We start from the raw sequence: 17,183 nt of genomic DNA on the forward strand, positions 1-17,183 counted from the left end.
GCATAGCTAACACTATGTCAACAACTGCTTTCTAAAAATATATGACAGAGAGATTTCAAAACTTACGTTAGGTGTATACAAACCTCCAAACTCAGAAAAATGCTTGAATCTTTTAGGAAACAGAGGAATAAAGAAACAAAAATATGACTCTGAAGAAATAAAATACAAAATTACACAACATAAAGCCAAACTAGTAGGAAAAAAAGGTAAAATTTAGAACAATATTCTACTTTTAAAAGAAAATGTAAATGATAATGAAAAAGGAGTGGACGACAGAGCGGCTGTTAAGACATTCTTTACTGACAGGAAAAGGATGTTCGCCGGAGGCACCCGGGCGGGTTGGAGGCCAGGGAGGAAGGGCCAGGACTCTGGACACTGATGGCTGGGGAAGGGGCCTCAGAGGAGGCTGACCCGCTCCTCGCTTACGAGCGGATCACGCCCGCGTACCTGCCAAAGGGGCTCATAAGGAGCCTGCCTTCTCCTCAACAGCAAGCGGACGCGTTCTGTACCCACACCAGTCCCTTTTGGGGGAAGGCAGGAGGATCCTTTCGTTAGCGCACGCAACGGTTCTCGTTTTCTGCCTCTGGGAAGACTAAATAAAGTACGCTGCAGTAAGTTAGGGCCTAAACACGCAAAACAACACCTTCCGCAACAGCCACGCTCATCCCCACGCACGCCAACAGACACACCAAACAAAAAGTCTTCCCAGAAGAGAAAAAAAGAGCACATCGCAGCACCGCCTCCGGCCTCCTGTCCTCCCAAGGGCGGAGGGGTATAAAACTACGTCCAGCCTACCGGCAGGGGGCCACTACTTACACCCAAAAGGCCTTCACACCTCCTCTCAAAGTGCAGCACACGGCACGCACCGAGACAGTGAAGCCTGGGGCTACGCGCCTGAGTTACAGGAGAGCCCGGCCCCAACAACCGCCGCCCGGGCGTGAAGCCCCGCGGGCAGAGACCTCGACCCCGATTACGGAGCGGGCAGGCGGCTCCGGCTACCAAGGGCCTAGAAATACGCAGCTCGCGGCTCCCACCCTGATTACAGGGGGCCGCGCTACGCGGGCTGCCATTGCACGGCACAGTGCCACCGGTGCAGAGACCAGGACCCAACTTACGGGCTGGTCCCACGGCTCAGGCATCTGAAGAGCTCCCTCTCCCCCAGAAACGGGCAGCACGGTGACTTCCGCCCTCCTTACAGGGCAGTCACTCTCAGCGGCCGGCAAACGGGGTAGCTGGGCAAACGGCCAACTGAGCAGAGGCCACGGCCCTCGTTACGGGGCGGCCACGCTGCTCTGGGCAACAAAGGGGCTCAGGAGCAACAGGGAACGCGGATCTGCTTCCTGAGCCCTGCCTACACGGAGGTGCCAGTGTCAAGGGTCCCTTTCCTTCTCCTCCGTCTTCTCCGACTTGCGTCTTCGGCCTCGTGGCTTGCTTGCAGATTCTTCACTCTCGCTGCTTGCAGCTTCTCCAAAGCCACCTTCTTCTTGCCCACTTCAGCCTTTGCAGGAGCAGGGAACCGGGAGCAAGACACAGACGAGAGACGAGATCAGGACATCGAGGAAACGGCTCCGTGCCCCGGCCCAGCTGAACGGGAACGACAGCAGCGCGCTACCCCGCAGTGAGCGCGCGGCCTGGCGCTCGAGCTCTAAGGCCACCACAGGCCCCTCCCTCGCACTTCTCGGTGGGTCTTCCGGCTCCCCTCCGGACGCCCCCGAGACAACAAACCCACCAAGACCACCACCCGGCAGAAGCCCAGCTCCACACTCTGCCCGGGCAATCGTTACATGGCCCCGTTCCAAGCGTACTAGGAGAAAGAAAGGGGGCTGCCGGCAACTTCCATACAGGCCGGCTCCCGAGACAGCCACCCAGAGGAGTGCCGGCCACACCTTCACCTCAGGACTGCCGGAGGGGCTGCCCTTCTTGCCCTTACCTGCCGCAGACGCAGGGTCCTCCTCCGAGAGCACGTCTGCGCAGAAGGCCTGAGGCTTCGCCGGAGGCACCCGGGCGGGTTGGAGGCCAGGGAGGAAGGGCCAGGACTCTGGACACTGATGGCTGGGGAAGGGGCCTCAGAGGAGGCTGACCCGCTCCTCGCTTACGAGCGGATCACGCCCGCGTACCTGCCAAAGGGGCTCATAAGGAGCCTGCCTTCTCCTCAACAGCAAGCGGACGCGTTCTGTACCCACACCAGTCCCTTTTGGGGGAAGGCAGGAGGATCCTTTCGTTAGCGCACGCAACGGTTCTCGTTTTCTGCCTCTGGGAAGACTAAATAAAGTACGCTGCAGTAAGTTAGGGCCTAAACACGCAAAACAACACCTTCCGCAACAGCCACGCTCATCCCCACGCACGCCAACAGACACACCAAACAAAAAGTCTTCCCAGAAGAGAAAAAAAGAGCACATCGCAGCACCGCCTCCGGCCTCCTGTCCTCCCAAGGGCGGAGGGGTATAAAACTACGTCCAGCCTACCGGCAGGGGGCCACTACTTACACCCAAAAGGCCTTCACACCTCCTCTCAAAGTGCAGCACACGGCACGCACCGAGACAGTGAAGCCTGGGGCTACGCGCCTGAGTTACAGGAGAGCCCGGCCCCAACAACCGCCGCCCGGGCGTGAAGCCCCGCGGGCAGAGACCTCGACCCCGATTACGGAGCGGGCAGGCGGCTCCGGCTACCAAGGGCCTAGAAATACGCAGCTCGCGGCTCCCACCCTGATTACAGGGGGCCGCGCTACGCGGGCTGCCATTGCACGGCACAGTGCCACCGGTGCAGAGACCAGGACCCAACTTACGGGCTGGTCCCACGGCTCAGGCATCTGAAGAGCTCCCTCTCCCCCAGAAACGGGCAGCACGGTGACTTCCGCCCTCCTTACAGGGCAGTCACTCTCAGCGGCCGGCAAACGGGGTAGCTGGGCAAACGGCCAACTGAGCAGAGGCCACGGCCCTCGTTACGGGGCGGCCACGCTGCTCTGGGCAACAAAGGGGCTCAGGAGCAACAGGGAACGCGGATCTGCTTCCTGAGCCCTGCCTACACGGAGGTGCCAGTGTCAAGGGTCCCTTTCCTTCTCCTCCGTCTTCTCCGACTTGCGTCTTCGGCCTCGTGGCTTGCTTGCAGATTCTTCACTCTCGCTGCTTGCAGCTTCTCCAAAGCCACCTTCTTCTTGCCCACTTCAGCCTTTGCAGGAGCAGGGAACCGGGAGCAAGACACAGACGAGAGACGAGATCAGGACATCGAGGAAACGGCTCCGTGCCCCGGCCCAGCTGAACGGGAACGACAGCAGCGCGCTACCCCGCAGCGAGCGCGCGGCCTGGCGCTCGAGCTCTAAGGCCACCACAGGCCCCTCCCTCGCACTTCTCGGTGGGTCTTCCGGCTCCCCTCCGGACGCCCCCGAGACAACAAACCCACCAAGACCACCACCCGGCAGAAGCCCAGCTCCACACTCTGCCCGGGCAATCGTTACATGGCCCCGTTCCAAGCGTACTAGGAGAAAGAAAGGGGGCTGCCGGCAACTTCCATACAGGCCGGCTCCCGAGACAGCCACCCAGAGGAGTGCCGGCCACACCTTCACCTCAGGACTGCCGGAGGGGCTGCCCTTCTTGCCCTTACCTGCCGCAGACGCAGGGTCCTCCTCCGAGAGCACGTCTGCGCAGAAGGCCTGAGGCTTCGCCGGAGGCACCCGGGCGGGTTGGAGGCCAGGGAGGAAGGGCCAGGACTCTGGACACTGATGGCTGGGGAAGGGGCCTCAGAGGAGGCTGACCCGCTCCTCGCTTACGAGCGGATCACGCCCGCGTACCTGCCAAAGGGGCTCATAAGGAGCCTGCCTTCTCCTCAACAGCAAGCGGACGCGTTCTGTACCCACACCAGTCCCTTTTGGGGGAAGGCAGGAGGATCCTTTCGTTAGCGCACGCAACGGTTCTCGTTTTCTGCCTCTGGGAAGACTAAATAAAGTACGCTGCAGTAAGTTAGGGCCTAAACACGCAAAACAACACCTTCCGCAACAGCCACGCTCATCCCCACGCACGCCAACAGACACACCAAACAAAAAGTCTTCCCAGAAGAGAAAAAAAGAGCACATCGCAGCACCGCCTCCGGCCTCCTGTCCTCCCAAGGGCGGAGGGGTATAAAACTACGTCCAGCCTACCGGCAGGGGGCCACTACTTACACCCAAAAGGCCTTCACACCTCCTCTCAAAGTGCAGCACACGGCACGCACCGAGACAGTGAAGCCTGGGGCTACGCGCCTGAGTTACAGGAGAGCCCGGCCCCAACAACCGCCGCCCGGGCGTGAAGCCCCGCGGGCAGAGACCTCGACCCCGATTACGGAGCGGGCAGGCGGCTCCGGCTACCAAGGGCCTAGAAATACGCAGCTCGCGGCTCCCACCCTGATTACAGGGGGCCGCGCTACGCGGGCTGCCATTGCACGGCACAGTGCCACCGGTGCAGAGACCAGGACCCAACTTACGGGCTGGTCCCACGGCTCAGGCATCTGAAGAGCTCCCTCTCCCCCAGAAACGGGCAGCACGGTGACTTCCGCCCTCCTTACAGGGCAGTCACTCTCAGCGGCCGGCAAACGGGGTAGCTGGGCAAACGGCCAACTGAGCAGAGGCCACGGCCCTCGTTACGGGGCGGCCACGCTGCTCTGGGCAACAAAGGGGCTCAGGAGCAACAGGGAACGCGGATCTGCTTCCTGAGCCCTGCCTACACGGAGGTGCCAGTGTCAAGGGTCCCTTTCCTTCTCCTCCGTCTTCTCCGACTTGCGTCTTCGGCCTCGTGGCTTGCTTGCAGATTCTTCACTCTCGCTGCTTGCAGCTTCTCCAAAGCCACCTTCTTCTTGCCCACTTCAGCCTTTGCAGGAGCAGGGAACCGGGAGCAAGACACAGACGAGAGACGAGATCAGGACATCGAGGAAACGGCTCCGTGCCCCGGCCCAGCTGAACGGGAACGACAGCAGCGCGCTACCCCGCAGCGAGCGCGCGGCCTGGCGCTCGAGCTCTAAGGCCACCACAGGCCCCTCCCTCGCACTTCTCGGTGGGTCTTCCGGCTCCCCTCCGGACGCCCCCGAGACAACAAACCCACCAAGACCACCACCCGGCAGAAGCCCAGCTCCACACTCTGCCCGGGCAATCGTTACATGGCCCCGTTCCAAGCGTACTAGGAGAAAGAAAGGGGGCTGCCGGCAACTTCCATACAGGCCGGCTCCCGAGACAGCCACCCAGAGGAGTGCCGGCCACACCTTCACCTCAGGACTGCCGGAGGGGCTGCCCTTCTTGCCCTTACCTGCCGCAGACGCAGGGTCCTCCTCCGAGAGCACGTCTGCGCAGAAGGCCTGAGGCTTCGCCGGAGGCACCCGGGCGGGTTGGAGGCCAGGGAGGAAGGGCCAGGACTCTGGACACTGATGGCTGGGGAAGGGGCCTCAGAGGAGGCTGACCCGCTCCTCGCTTACGAGCGGATCACGCCCGCGTACCTGCCAAAGGGGCTCATAAGGAGCCTGCCTTCTCCTCAACAGCAAGCGGACGCGTTCTGTACCCACACCAGTCCCTTTTGGGGGAAGGCAGGAGGATCCTTTCGTTAGCGCACGCAACGGTTCTCGTTTTCTGCCTCTGGGAAGACTAAATAAAGTACGCTGCAGTAAGTTAGGGCCTAAACACGCAAAACAACACCTTCCGCAACAGCCACGCTCATCCCCACGCACGCCAACAGACACACCAAACAAAAAGTCTTCCCAGAAGAGAAAAAAAGAGCACATCGCAGCACCGCCTCCGGCCTCCTGTCCTCCCAAGGGCGGAGGGGTATAAAACTACGTCCAGCCTACCGGCAGGGGGCCACTACTTACACCCAAAAGGCCTTCACACCTCCTCTCAAAGTGCAGCACACGGCACGCACCGAGACAGTGAAGCCTGGGGCTACGCGCCTGAGTTACAGGAGAGCCCGGCCCCAACAACCGCCGCCCGGGCGTGAAGCCCCGCGGGCAGAGACCTCGACCCCGATTACGGAGCGGGCAGGCGGCTCCGGCTACCAAGGGCCTAGAAATACGCAGCTCGCGGCTCCCACCCTGATTACAGGGGGCCGCGCTACGCGGGCTGCCATTGCACGGCACAGTGCCACCGGTGCAGAGACCAGGACCCAACTTACGGGCTGGTCCCACGGCTCAGGCATCTGAAGAGCTCCCTCTCCCCCAGAAACGGGCAGCACGGTGACTTCCGCCCTCCTTACAGGGCAGTCACTCTCAGCGGCCGGCAAACGGGGTAGCTGGGCAAACGGCCAACTGAGCAGAGGCCACGGCCCTCGTTACGGGGCGGCCACGCTGCTCTGGGCAACAAAGGGGCTCAGGAGCAACAGGGAACGCGGATCTGCTTCCTGAGCCCTGCCTACACGGAGGTGCCAGTGTCAAGGGTCCCTTTCCTTCTCCTCCGTCTTCTCCGACTTGCGTCTTCGGCCTCGTGGCTTGCTTGCAGATTCTTCACTCTCGCTGCTTGCAGCTTCTCCAAAGCCACCTTCTTCTTGCCCACTTCAGCCTTTGCAGGAGCAGGGAACCGGGAGCAAGACACAGACGAGAGACGAGATCAGGACATCGAGGAAACGGCTCCGTGCCCCGGCCCAGCTGAACGGGAACGACAGCAGCGCGCTACCCCGCAGCGAGCGCGCGGCCTGGCGCTCGAGCTCTAAGGCCACCACAGGCCCCTCCCTCGCACTTCTCGGTGGGTCTTCCGGCTCCCCTCCGGACGCCCCCGAGACAACAAACCCACCAAGACCACCACCCGGCAGAAGCCCAGCTCCACACTCTGCCCGGGCAATCGTTACATGGCCCCGTTCCAAGCGTACTAGGAGAAAGAAAGGGGGCTGCCGGCAACTTCCATACAGGCCGGCTCCCGAGACAGCCACCCAGAGGAGTGCCGGCCACACCTTCACCTCAGGACTGCCGGAGGGGCTGCCCTTCTTGCCCTTACCTGCCGCAGACGCAGGGTCCTCCTCCGAGAGCACGTCTGCGCAGAAGGCCTGAGGTTTTGCTGGGTAACCCTTCTTGTTTGTCCTTTTTCTTTTTGCCTTTTTTCTTTTCTTGTTCTGAAATTAGGGATACTGTCAAAGGCAAATGTTAATGGAAATCTTCTGGTCTGTCTAGTTATTTTATACATTTAAAATAGAAATTCTACTGCTGTTTATTATTTTTAAAGATTGTCACCACAACCTGTCCCCCTCTTTTCTCAGTTAAATCCAAGGATACATGACCCCATCTCCCTCCTTAGTAGTTCCTGTTAAAATCTGCTCATTTGTCTCTTCTCAGCAATTTCCTTCAGAACTTTTTTCCCCTCATAGGTTCCTGTCAAACCTTGTTCCCCACAGCTCCCCCCAGTTATTCCCCCATAGTTCCTGACACCATCTCTTCCTTCAGTGCTTCCTCTTAAATCCATAGCTTTCTTTCAACCTGCAGAGCTTCCTTTAATTATCTTTCCCTCTGTCTCCCCTCAACAATTCCCATAAAAAGCCTGTCCCCCTCACTCCTCTAAGAAATTCCGGCCAAAATCTTTCCTGTTCTGTCCCCTCAGCAGTTCCTGCCAAAACTTCCACCCATGTCTCCCCTCAGCAATTCCTGCCAAAACCACTTCCCCTGTCTACTCTCAGCAATTCCCTATAAAACTTGGCCCTGTTTCTCCCCTCACAGCTTCCTGCCAAGCTCTGTTCCCTACAGCTCCCCTCTGATTCCCACATAGTCCCTCGCACCATCTCTTCCCTCAGCACTTCCCATAAGCCTTCCCTGTCCCTTCTCTCAGCAGTTCCCACAGAAAAACCTTTACTCCCCTCTTCCCTCAGAGATTCCTGCCAAAACTTATCCCCTTTTCTCCCCTCAGCACTTCCAACCAAGCCCTCTCCCTGTCCCTCCTCTCAGCAATCCCAACAAAAAGTCTTTTCTCCTCTCTCCCCTCAGAGATTCCTGCCAAAACTTCCCCCATCTCTCCCCTCAGTAATTTCTGCCAAAACCACTTCCCTGTCTCCTCTCAGAAGTTACCTACAAAACCTGGCCCTGCTTCTCCCCTCACAGCTTTCCACTGAATCCTGTTCCCCACAGCTTCCCTCAGAAATTCCCACCTATTCTTTGGTGCCATCTCTTCCTTCAGTGCTTCCTTGCAATTCCCCATCCTCGTGTCACCCCTCAGAGCTTCCTGCAAACACCTTTCCCTCTCTCTCCCCTCAGCGATTCCCACAGAAAAAGTGTCCTCCTCTCTCCCCTCAGAGGTTCCCGCCAAAACCTCCTCCTCTGGCAGCGCCTCCCCTCACACCTGTCACGCGCCTCTGGCAGCGCCTCCCCTCACGCCTGTCGCCGCGCGCCTCGCGCCCTTCGCTCCCCTCGCCTCCGGCGTTTTCCACCCGCCCGCTCCGCTCCACCCTGGCTCCGCTATCACGGGCCGGGTGTACGGGCCGCTGGCCCCGCTGTCTCTGGCGCGGGGCTCGTCCCCTCCCCTCTCCCGTAGTACTGGGGGAGTCGCTGCTCCCCAGGGGGCGGGCGCTCAGCCAAGTCAAGGACCGTGGTACCTCAGGTTCCCCTGTCACCTGCCCCCGCCCGGGCTCCGCCCTGTCAGCCCGCCCTTGTCAGCCGGCCTTCACCCGCCCCCGACCCGGGTGCGGCCCCGCCGAGCTGCCCCCCCCCCCCCCAACATCCCCGGGATGCCCTGCCCAGGCTGCACGTGGCTCCCCATACGCCCGCTGGCTGGTCCCCTGTCTGCAGGCTTCGGCACAGGGCAGCGGCCCCCCAGCTGCAACCTCCTGCCTCCCGTCACCTTACTGTACCCTGGCTTTTTCAAGCAAGGGTCAAGCTCTTACACCTCCTTGCACCTAGTCCACCTTGCACACCATCTCATCTCTACACTCCTGGCACTAACAGGTTTCTCATGCTGTGCTGCCAGCTTCCCCCATTGGAAGCCTTTAGCTTATTTGCATTGTGGGACTCTGTGGAGCTCTCTGCAGGGCAGATGTAGGCACCAGGAACTGCTCTGAGAAGCAGCAGAGGACCTTGGATAAGTAGCCATTCTAACGAGCTACATCCGATCTGTTGTTCCACAGTGATTGCCCTTGTGCTAACTTCTTATCCCTTTGAAAATCCAAAGGGGTTATACCATGTCTCTCTGAGGGCGTGGTGGTGTGGTAGAAAACACAACTGCTTAAGGAGCCATAAGACTGCCACTACCCTGGCATAAGTTCAGAAAAACTTCACTAAATCCAGCAAAACTTTCTAAATTTCCCTTGCTGTAAATGAAAACACAGTTTAACTTGTGGGAGGTCTGAAAACTGTGCTAAGTTGATTTTCCTTTGAAAAAACACACATTCAAATGATTCTTCTAATAACCAAGCTAAATTCAAATCAAACAAATGTCAGTGACAGAAAGATTCCCCAAACCTCTAATTCTATAAAATTTCCACATCCCTAACAAGTAAATCCCTGTAAATGGGAGAGATGTCTTGATAATGGTGCAAGTTATAGAGCAATTTCTAAGAGCTGCTTATTGCTCTGAGGTGCTGAACACAGTTTGACTAAAAAAGATCAGCTAAATTCCAGTAGTTCTCCTCTATGATGGCAGTATGGCACCATCTTGTGGTTTGTTACAGTTCGTAACTTTTATTTTATTTCTCACAATCTCTTTCGGACAGGAGGACACTAAGAGATGTTACCCAGTACTGAATTCTTCCAGGTGCTGGAAACAACACAAAAACTTTCTACATCACTTTAGCATAGCTAGCTTGAGCACTGCTAGCAGTATAGCCCAACAGTGCAGAGGTAGATATTCATCAGTAACTGCAAATCAGGCCCAGTGTTCACATAACTTTATAAACAGCTCCACGTGTCCTGCAGGATAAATAGCAATACAAAATGGAAAAGCTTTTCCCTCCTCATGTCTCTGAGGAAGCATGCATTACTACTTTGGGAAGGCGTTTCACTGAGCAAACTTGACTACCTGGCCACGTCTCAAGGATCACAGGCTGAGCCTCTGCATATTAATGGTACGTTATCATGTCACAGCGTCTCAGGCTGCAGAGACGGGTCAATGCTTATCAAGATGTGGGCAGTTTCATAAGAATATCATAATGACTTTTTTGTGACTACAGCTTGTCTAGTGTCATTTGCTCTGTTCCAGGTGCATTTACTTTCAATAGCTCTCAGCAGCTGATGTACAGGTCACTGATGGACTGCATCTATGATTATCTTTGACCGGAGAAGAGCTTAGCCAACAATAGAAGAAAGAAGAAATGACCGAAGGCAGCAGACCCAGAGATTGTTCCTGTAGAATGGAATGCTGGCAGCATTTCTGACAGAAGTCTGATGAACAGAGGGAAAGGCATTATGCTATTAACCACCAGAAAACATTAGCAGTGACCATAATCCATTCAGTCACTCAGTAATAAGCACTTGGCATGTTGCTACAAGGCAGAAAGCAAAGAGCACAATGTTCTCAGAGCCTGTATGCCTCACTTCTAAAGTCTCTGGACATTACTAGGAACAATCAAGCCCAACCAAATGGCATTTTTCATTAACACACTTTTTTTATTTTACCTGTAAGTAAGTCTGCGTGACATGTTACATGTTAAAGTCTTTTCTACTCCAAAGCCTTGGTTATTTTGTGTAAGTTTTCTTTTTAAATGGTGCCAAGAAACATAGAAACAACAACAACCAACAGACAAAATCTGCCACGTGAAAAGCAACCTTGCAAAAACAATCAGTCCCTGACACCCAGCACTCTAAATCACCCTCCACTCAACAACAACAAAGTAATTCGACAAACAAATATGACTGGTGAGGAAAGCATGTTTTAACTCTTTCAATGGTTATTTGTTAGGGAAAAGAGCGAGCTTTAGTTCTATGTTTTTCCATATGAAAAGTCTCTCTTTGATGTTTGTTTACTCTTGCTTTTGGAGCTGTTGTAAAACTTGAAGAGATAGACTGGATTTCTTGGTGTTGCGTGTGGAGGAACTACCTACAAAAGCAGCTAGTAAGCCTTACTGAAGAATAAAGGGTTCTTACTCTGACTTTGCTTTAATTGCAGTTTGATCATGATGGATGCTCTCAAAATGCTACTTTGTATAGCTCAGTTGAGCCAGCTATATAGATGTAATACTTCAACAGCACATTTGACTACTGTTCCCATAATTTAGTATTCACAGTTTCATGGTACTAACTGATGACTTGGCTATAAGCTTTCAAAATGCTACATCCCTCCATATGCTTAAAACAGGCAATTATGAACTGTTCACCTTGAAGCTGGCACAGTAGCAATGTACAGCACAGTGGCCATACATATGAGAGCTTATCAATGAAGGAGAGCGAATAGTCTGCTGTTTGAAACTCCAAGTCCATAACTGTGGTCGAAAGAGAATGGTGTGTAATAGAAGGGCCCCAGATCTCAGAATACTGAATACTTTTCAGAAATACCAGCAGTTTATTTTTGGAGGTTGCACAACCAGAACTGCGAGATCTCCATTTCAATCAGTGATCCACAGTAGACGCAATAAGAGCAGCAGCAAACAGAGGTTCCTCTAGTCACCATGCAGACAAATGACCTCACTGCTGACGTGGAGCTGCTTTCAACAGAAATGGTGATACTTTTGCCATACCTTTCCCATGCAACACTTAACATCTCTGCTTATACTGCTCAAAGAACAATCTAACTAGTAGCCATTATAGCTGTGGGGAAACTACATTGTGAAAAAAGAACCACCAAGACTTCTCTCAGAAACCAGCAAGAAGCTGACAAATAGTGGTGCTCTGGAATCTATGATGCAAGCTCTTCCTATAATACTTCTACTATCTAACTTCCAGAGTGTCCTTTACACATGATGGAAATCACGCTTAACCAATCTGATAGCCTTCTATGATGGAATGGCTGGCTGGGTAGATGAGGGGAGAGCAGTGGATGTTGTCTACCTTGACTTCAGCAAGGCTTTTGACACTGTCCCACATAACATCCTCATAGGTAAGCTCAGGAAGTGTGGATTAGATGAGTGGACAGCGAGGTGGATTGAGAACTGGTTGAATGGCACAGACAGACTGTGCTACAAAACCTTTCACCGAGCTACGCAGAATGGACATCTCCAAGTAGGTCAGTTCCTTCTTGCTCAGGGAGCTTTGGCAATGGCAAGGACTAACAGGGGCCTGCCTCATTACACTGCACAGCAGCCAACACTTTCATTGGTGCAGCTGCTCCTTCAAGGAGGTACAGATCTGGCCCATTTTGGACAGTGCTGCACTGGACAGCAGTGAATGGCCAGCTGCATAGTGTGAACATGCTGATTTGTCAGGGCCTTTCACCAGACCTTGGCAGGAACAGAAAAACCACAGCGTTGCATGTTGCAGCACAGAGGGAAAAGAGTGTCATGATAATGCTCCAGCTTGCCACGAAGGCTAATGCCTATGTTAAATATGGGCTGGAAAGAACAGCGCTCGTTAAAAGTACGAATGAAAAATTAAACAAACATGGCTGGGATGAGGGGAGGGATGATAATTTAAGTGGTTATATTTAGTAATGTAAATTCACTTTGGCTTAAACTGTATCATTTTAACTTTTTAACTTGTATGAAACAGAAGCATCCTGCAAAGTCACAGTCTGCTTTATTATCTTCCTTATGAGAGGGGAATGCTAAGATGAACCAGCTGCTGCTCGTGTTGGTAGAAACCCTAAAATTCACCACTAACTGTTCACAGCAAAAGACGGCGTAGCCCGCCCGCGGCACCTCCCCCGTACCCAACACGCCGTCACAGCGGCGCCGCGCCCGCGGCCTGCTCCGAGGCGGCGCGGGGCCCGCGGCGGCCCGTCCCTGAGAGCGGGAGCGACCCCGCCGGCAGCCCCCGCCGCGCCAGGCGCGCGCCTCCGCCGTCCATCACCGGCGCTTGTGGCGAGCCGGCGGCCGCAGCCGCGGCAGAGGAAGCCGCCGGGAGCGAACGGAAGGGCCCGCGGCCGCGGCCGCCCGCACCAGCGCCCAGCGCCGGCGGGACGCGGTGCCTGCGCGGGAGCCCCGCCGTCGGATCGGGGCTGGGGCCGGGGCCGGAGCCGGGGCCGGGACGCGGCGCCCCTGCCCCGCGCGTCCCCGCCCCGGAAGGCCGGGCGGCGCCGCGCTCCCACGTGCCGGCGGCGGAGATGGTGCTGCTGAGCGCGCCGCGCTGGCTCCGCAACCGCCTCACCGACCGCTTCTGGAGGGTGCAGGAGGTGCTCAAGTATGCGCGGGTGAGTGTCCCCGCGGCCCCGCTCGCCGCCCTGCGCGCACCCGGGCCCCGCGGCCGCCCCCCGCGTCTGCCGGGCCGGCGGCGGGTCGCTCCTGCGGCTGCCCCGCAGCGCGGGTGGCAGTGGCAGCGCGTCCCTCGGCTTGTCCCCCCGGTGGCTGGGGAGTGAGTGTGCTCCCGAGCGTGGGGGGACCTGTCGTTTTGTGCAGGTGTCCCGAAGTCCTGCCTGAGCAGAGGGATGTTAGGGTGCAAGCAGTATTGTGGTGTTTGCGCCTAGAAAGGTCAAGGATCCGTGAACTCAACTGGTGTAAATTCAGCGTTTTACGTATATGCATATATGTCTGTATTTGGCTAAAGCTGAGGCCAAAAAATGCGTCGGACATGCTTGCTGTGACACAGCATGTGTATGCATGTAAATTGGTACAAATAAATGTAACTGAACCTAGTGCCGGAAGAAATACAAGCATTACAGGAAGAGCAACCTATCAATATGGCATGCCATAAACTGGCAATTTTGTTTGCCTTTTTTTAATTGGACAGAGTAATACCGAAAAAAAATTTATATTTGCTTTTCAACTTCATTTTAAAAGATGAAAGACATTTCCTCGCAATATGACTTCAACTGAATTTCAGACTGTTGTACCTAGGCTTGTGAGGAACCTTTTTCAAGGGCAGACTGTCAGCATTCTGGGAGGTAATACCCCATGCTGCAGTATGGAGAAGGAAATTATTGAATTCAACAGTATCTCAGTCTTGCAGTCCCTAAGCTGCCCACAGTAGCAGTACTGGTCAGCTATTTTCCTACCGTGCAGTACTGGTTGCTGCTTTCTATTTCCTGTTAGATGGAGTTCAAAGGTAGCTCCGGTAAACCTTTTTACTGATGCTTTCCATTTGAGCAACGGTAGTGTTTTAGACATAGTAGAGGCTGCTGTACCATCCCTGTAGTTGTACTGGCAAAATTGAGAGGGTAGTTCAGGAATGAGGATAAACGCCTGAGTTCAGGGGTTGGTAGCAAGCACTGAAGATGATTTTGCTGCTGTCCTTCCCCCTGGAACCACAGCCTAAAATGAAGTCTGCCTTTGGCTCCCTCCTGCTTGTACTGAAATTTCTCAACCTGCTTCAACTTTTCAGCTCCAGGTTTCTCATGTTGTAAAATGAGGAAAAAATATTTGCATTATATGCCAACTGAAGGCTTAGCTGATGGTTTCGAAATATTTTGTGATTCTTCTTATGAAAGGCTGCATAGAAATGCAAAGGAGCATATATCAATATTATTGAAGGGATTAACAGCCTTAAAGATAACTGAACCAGAACATCTTGGTTTTGTTCCAGCATTTTCGTGGAAGGAAGAACCGCTGCTATAAGCTGGCTGTACGAAGCGTTCGGAGAGCTTTTGTGAAGTCTACCAAGGCCAGAAGAGAAAAGAAGAGATTCCTGAGAGCGGTAAAGAGCAAATAAACAATACAATGGGAAAAGAGCAGAACTCTAAACAGCCATTTTCCCCAGCAAATGGGGGGCAGTCTCTCAAAATGTTTTAAAAACAGCTGGTGGAAAATAGTGCTATGAATTTAGAGGCAAGCATAGTCCCTCTGTGGTGTGAAAAAGCTCACATTCTGAAGTTTGTAGAGGTGTATGTTGTACTGAGACGACTGTAGATTTGAATGTTTTATTTAATAAGTGTGAGCAAATCAACATGACTAAAGCTTTTTTTTAAAATATTTCATCATCCAAAATAATACTTTTTATACCTTTAGCTCTGGATCACTAGGATTGAAGCAGCTTCTCTTGAACATGGTTTGAAATACCCAGCTTTTATAAGCAATCTGCTTAAGGTAAGCATGATGCTTGAAGAACAGGTTGCTTTGAAACAAGTTGGACAAAATGTCTGATACTGGTCTTCTGAAGTGTCGGGCAAATGGATTTCTTAAAACCCTGAAAACCTTCAAGCAGGTGTAGTCTGACAAAATATATCAAAGGGTTGCAGGTTACAGCCTTAGGACAGAACTGGAAGGAATTGAACCTGCAGCCCCCACATGCCAGTCTTTGAAGAATAATGGCAGGGACTTCCAAATTGGAGCTTGAGCAGGCAAAGAGCTGCTCATTGAGCCAAGCACTGGTGTAGAGGGTAGTGGAAGGGCTGAAAAGCTCCCTCTGTCAGACAGAGCTGCTGCCAGCACTGTCCTGCTTTCCAGTTCTAGTGATATTTAGTATGATACCGCTTATGAAAGGAGTTTCACTCACTCCAGGAACTGAAGTGTGCTCTAAACCCGTTTCTCTTCCTAATATGCATAACCCCCTTTATCCGGGTGAACATTGTTGCTTCACACCTTCCTCCTCTCTTCCCACAAACTTTTACTGCTTATTTTGAGACTATTTTTATTTATTCCATAAAGGGATTCAGTCAATTTAAGTAATTTCTTGTAAAATGATTTTGCATCTGTTGCTACCGCAGGTATTAAATAACAGCTGCCTTTCTTTTACTTGAAGAAATGTAAAAATATAAAATTTGGATTAGCTAAAGCATGCATAAGAAGTCTCCAGTCTTTTTCACTACTAGTTTTGTGTTTCATTGAGCATGGACAATGCAGATAGTTGGTGCCATTGTCCCTTGTTCCTTAAACATGCTGGGGAATTGATTTTAATTTGTTGATACTGGAATTGTAAAACTAAAAATGTTATTCTTGACCATGATCATAATAAAAAGGTAGTGTTTCTGCTTCTTAAAGTGGAGCAACATAGAAATTTATAGAGTATTTCTAAACATATTTTAACTATAGGTCTATTGAATAACTAGATAACTCTTCATAGGCTTTCTAACTTGTTTACAGTAAAGTAATACAGTTTCTGAAGTTAATACACTGGTTATCCTGGTTATTGTTGTCATTCTGTAACCAAGAGAATCAAGTACTGTTTAAAAGCTAATTGTGAGTAAGTTTTGGTTTTTTTTGTTTTTTTTCCTGAGATGCCTGTCCCTTTGTCTCTTGTCTCAGAACTGTATTTTTCTGTAAGGTTCTCTGTTAAAAATTCCAAAGGAACAAACTGGTTTATATAATAACTCCATCTTAGAATATTGTCTTACTGTTCTAAATACTGTTTAGAGCATTTGATCCTGTATTTTTCTACTCCAAGATGCATTTTAAGACCCCAAGCAGCTCCTCACACTATCAGTAAGCTTGAGTATAACTAAGAACCAAAACAAATGTTAATGGCTAACTGGTAACACATAGTTTTCCATGACAGAATGGATTTTTTTTCTGTTCTTTGTTTTTACTCCTAGAACTTTAACATAATAGCTTAATGAGACATCTATGTCTGGGTTGTTGTGTCTCACAGTTTTCTGACTGTTTCAAAATTGTAACATAGAAAAAACATAACATGTTTTAAAATGTGAGGTAATTGTCAGGAATTGCAGCGATGTCCCTAAAGATTACAGTACTCAACTAACAATTCTTCTTGCATTTAGTCTCAGGTGGAGCTGAATAGGAAAATGATTGCTGATTTAGCTATTTATGAGCCAAAGACATTCAAGTCCCTAGCTGCTTTAGCCCAGAGGAGGAGACAAGAAGGCTTCCTTGCTGCCCTTGGAGATGGAAAAGAACCAGAGGGGATATTTTCACGTATTGTACACCACTATTGATATTGAAATAATCTGTGGATATGCCTTATAAACAGGAACTTCAGGTGCTGCAGTTAAATTCATAGCTGTGGAGCAAAATCCTCTGAAGATGCTTCTAGCAAGGAAGAAAAGGGGGGCAAGTCTAGACATGAAGTTTGTGAGTTGATGACTTTTTTTTTCCCGTGTTGTTCTGACTGAAACGCATCGGGTTAAAAATTGCCATCCAAAGTTAGTGGTAAGTCAAGCCTGTAAAAGTTATATGTTAACAAGATACATAGTATGCATATACCTTTTGTTAAGGACTTAATAAAGATTTCTTTTAAAAACTATTGGGAAAAACAGTCTGAGTAGTGACTTCTAGCATTGCACT

General features: G+C 52.3%; 1 protein-coding gene and 1 long non-coding RNA gene across 4 annotated transcripts; one reads left to right on the forward strand and one right to left on the reverse strand.

Moving 5' to 3' along the window:
• Positions 1-279: 279 nt before the first annotated feature.
• LOC136994241 (uncharacterized) lies at positions 280-8,284 on the reverse strand. Of its 3 annotated transcripts, none has more exons than XR_010886405.1 (6): positions 8,270-8,284; positions 6,941-7,055; positions 5,271-6,508; positions 3,601-4,838; positions 1,931-3,168; positions 280-1,498 (listed from the first exon to the last, which is right to left on the reverse strand). It is a non-coding gene; the product is annotated as an uncharacterized lncRNA (long non-coding RNA). The 3 variants fall into 3 exon arrangements; XR_010886404.1 differs by lacking the exon at positions 8,270-8,284 and adding an exon at positions 8,079-8,149; XR_010886403.1 differs by lacking the exon at positions 8,270-8,284 and adding an exon at positions 7,216-7,300 and having other exon boundaries at positions 6,941-7,070.
• A 4,720-nt stretch (positions 8,285-13,004) lies between these two features.
• MRPL20 (mitochondrial ribosomal protein L20) lies at positions 13,005-17,142 on the forward strand. Its single transcript, XM_067310922.1, has 4 exons — positions 13,005-13,201; positions 14,530-14,640; positions 14,952-15,029; positions 16,661-17,142. The coding sequence occupies exons 1-4, from the start codon at positions 13,115-13,117 to the stop codon at positions 16,832-16,834; spliced, it is 450 nt and encodes a 149-aa protein (XP_067167023.1). The 5' UTR covers positions 13,005-13,114; the 3' UTR covers positions 16,835-17,142.
• Positions 17,143-17,183: the final 41 nt, after the last annotated feature.

The sequence above is a fragment of the Apteryx mantelli genome, chromosome 26, assembly GCF_036417845.1.
Source record: "Apteryx mantelli isolate bAptMan1 chromosome 26, bAptMan1.hap1, whole genome shotgun sequence".
NCBI classification, from domain to species: Eukaryota; Metazoa; Chordata; class Aves; order Apterygiformes; family Apterygidae; genus Apteryx; species Apteryx mantelli.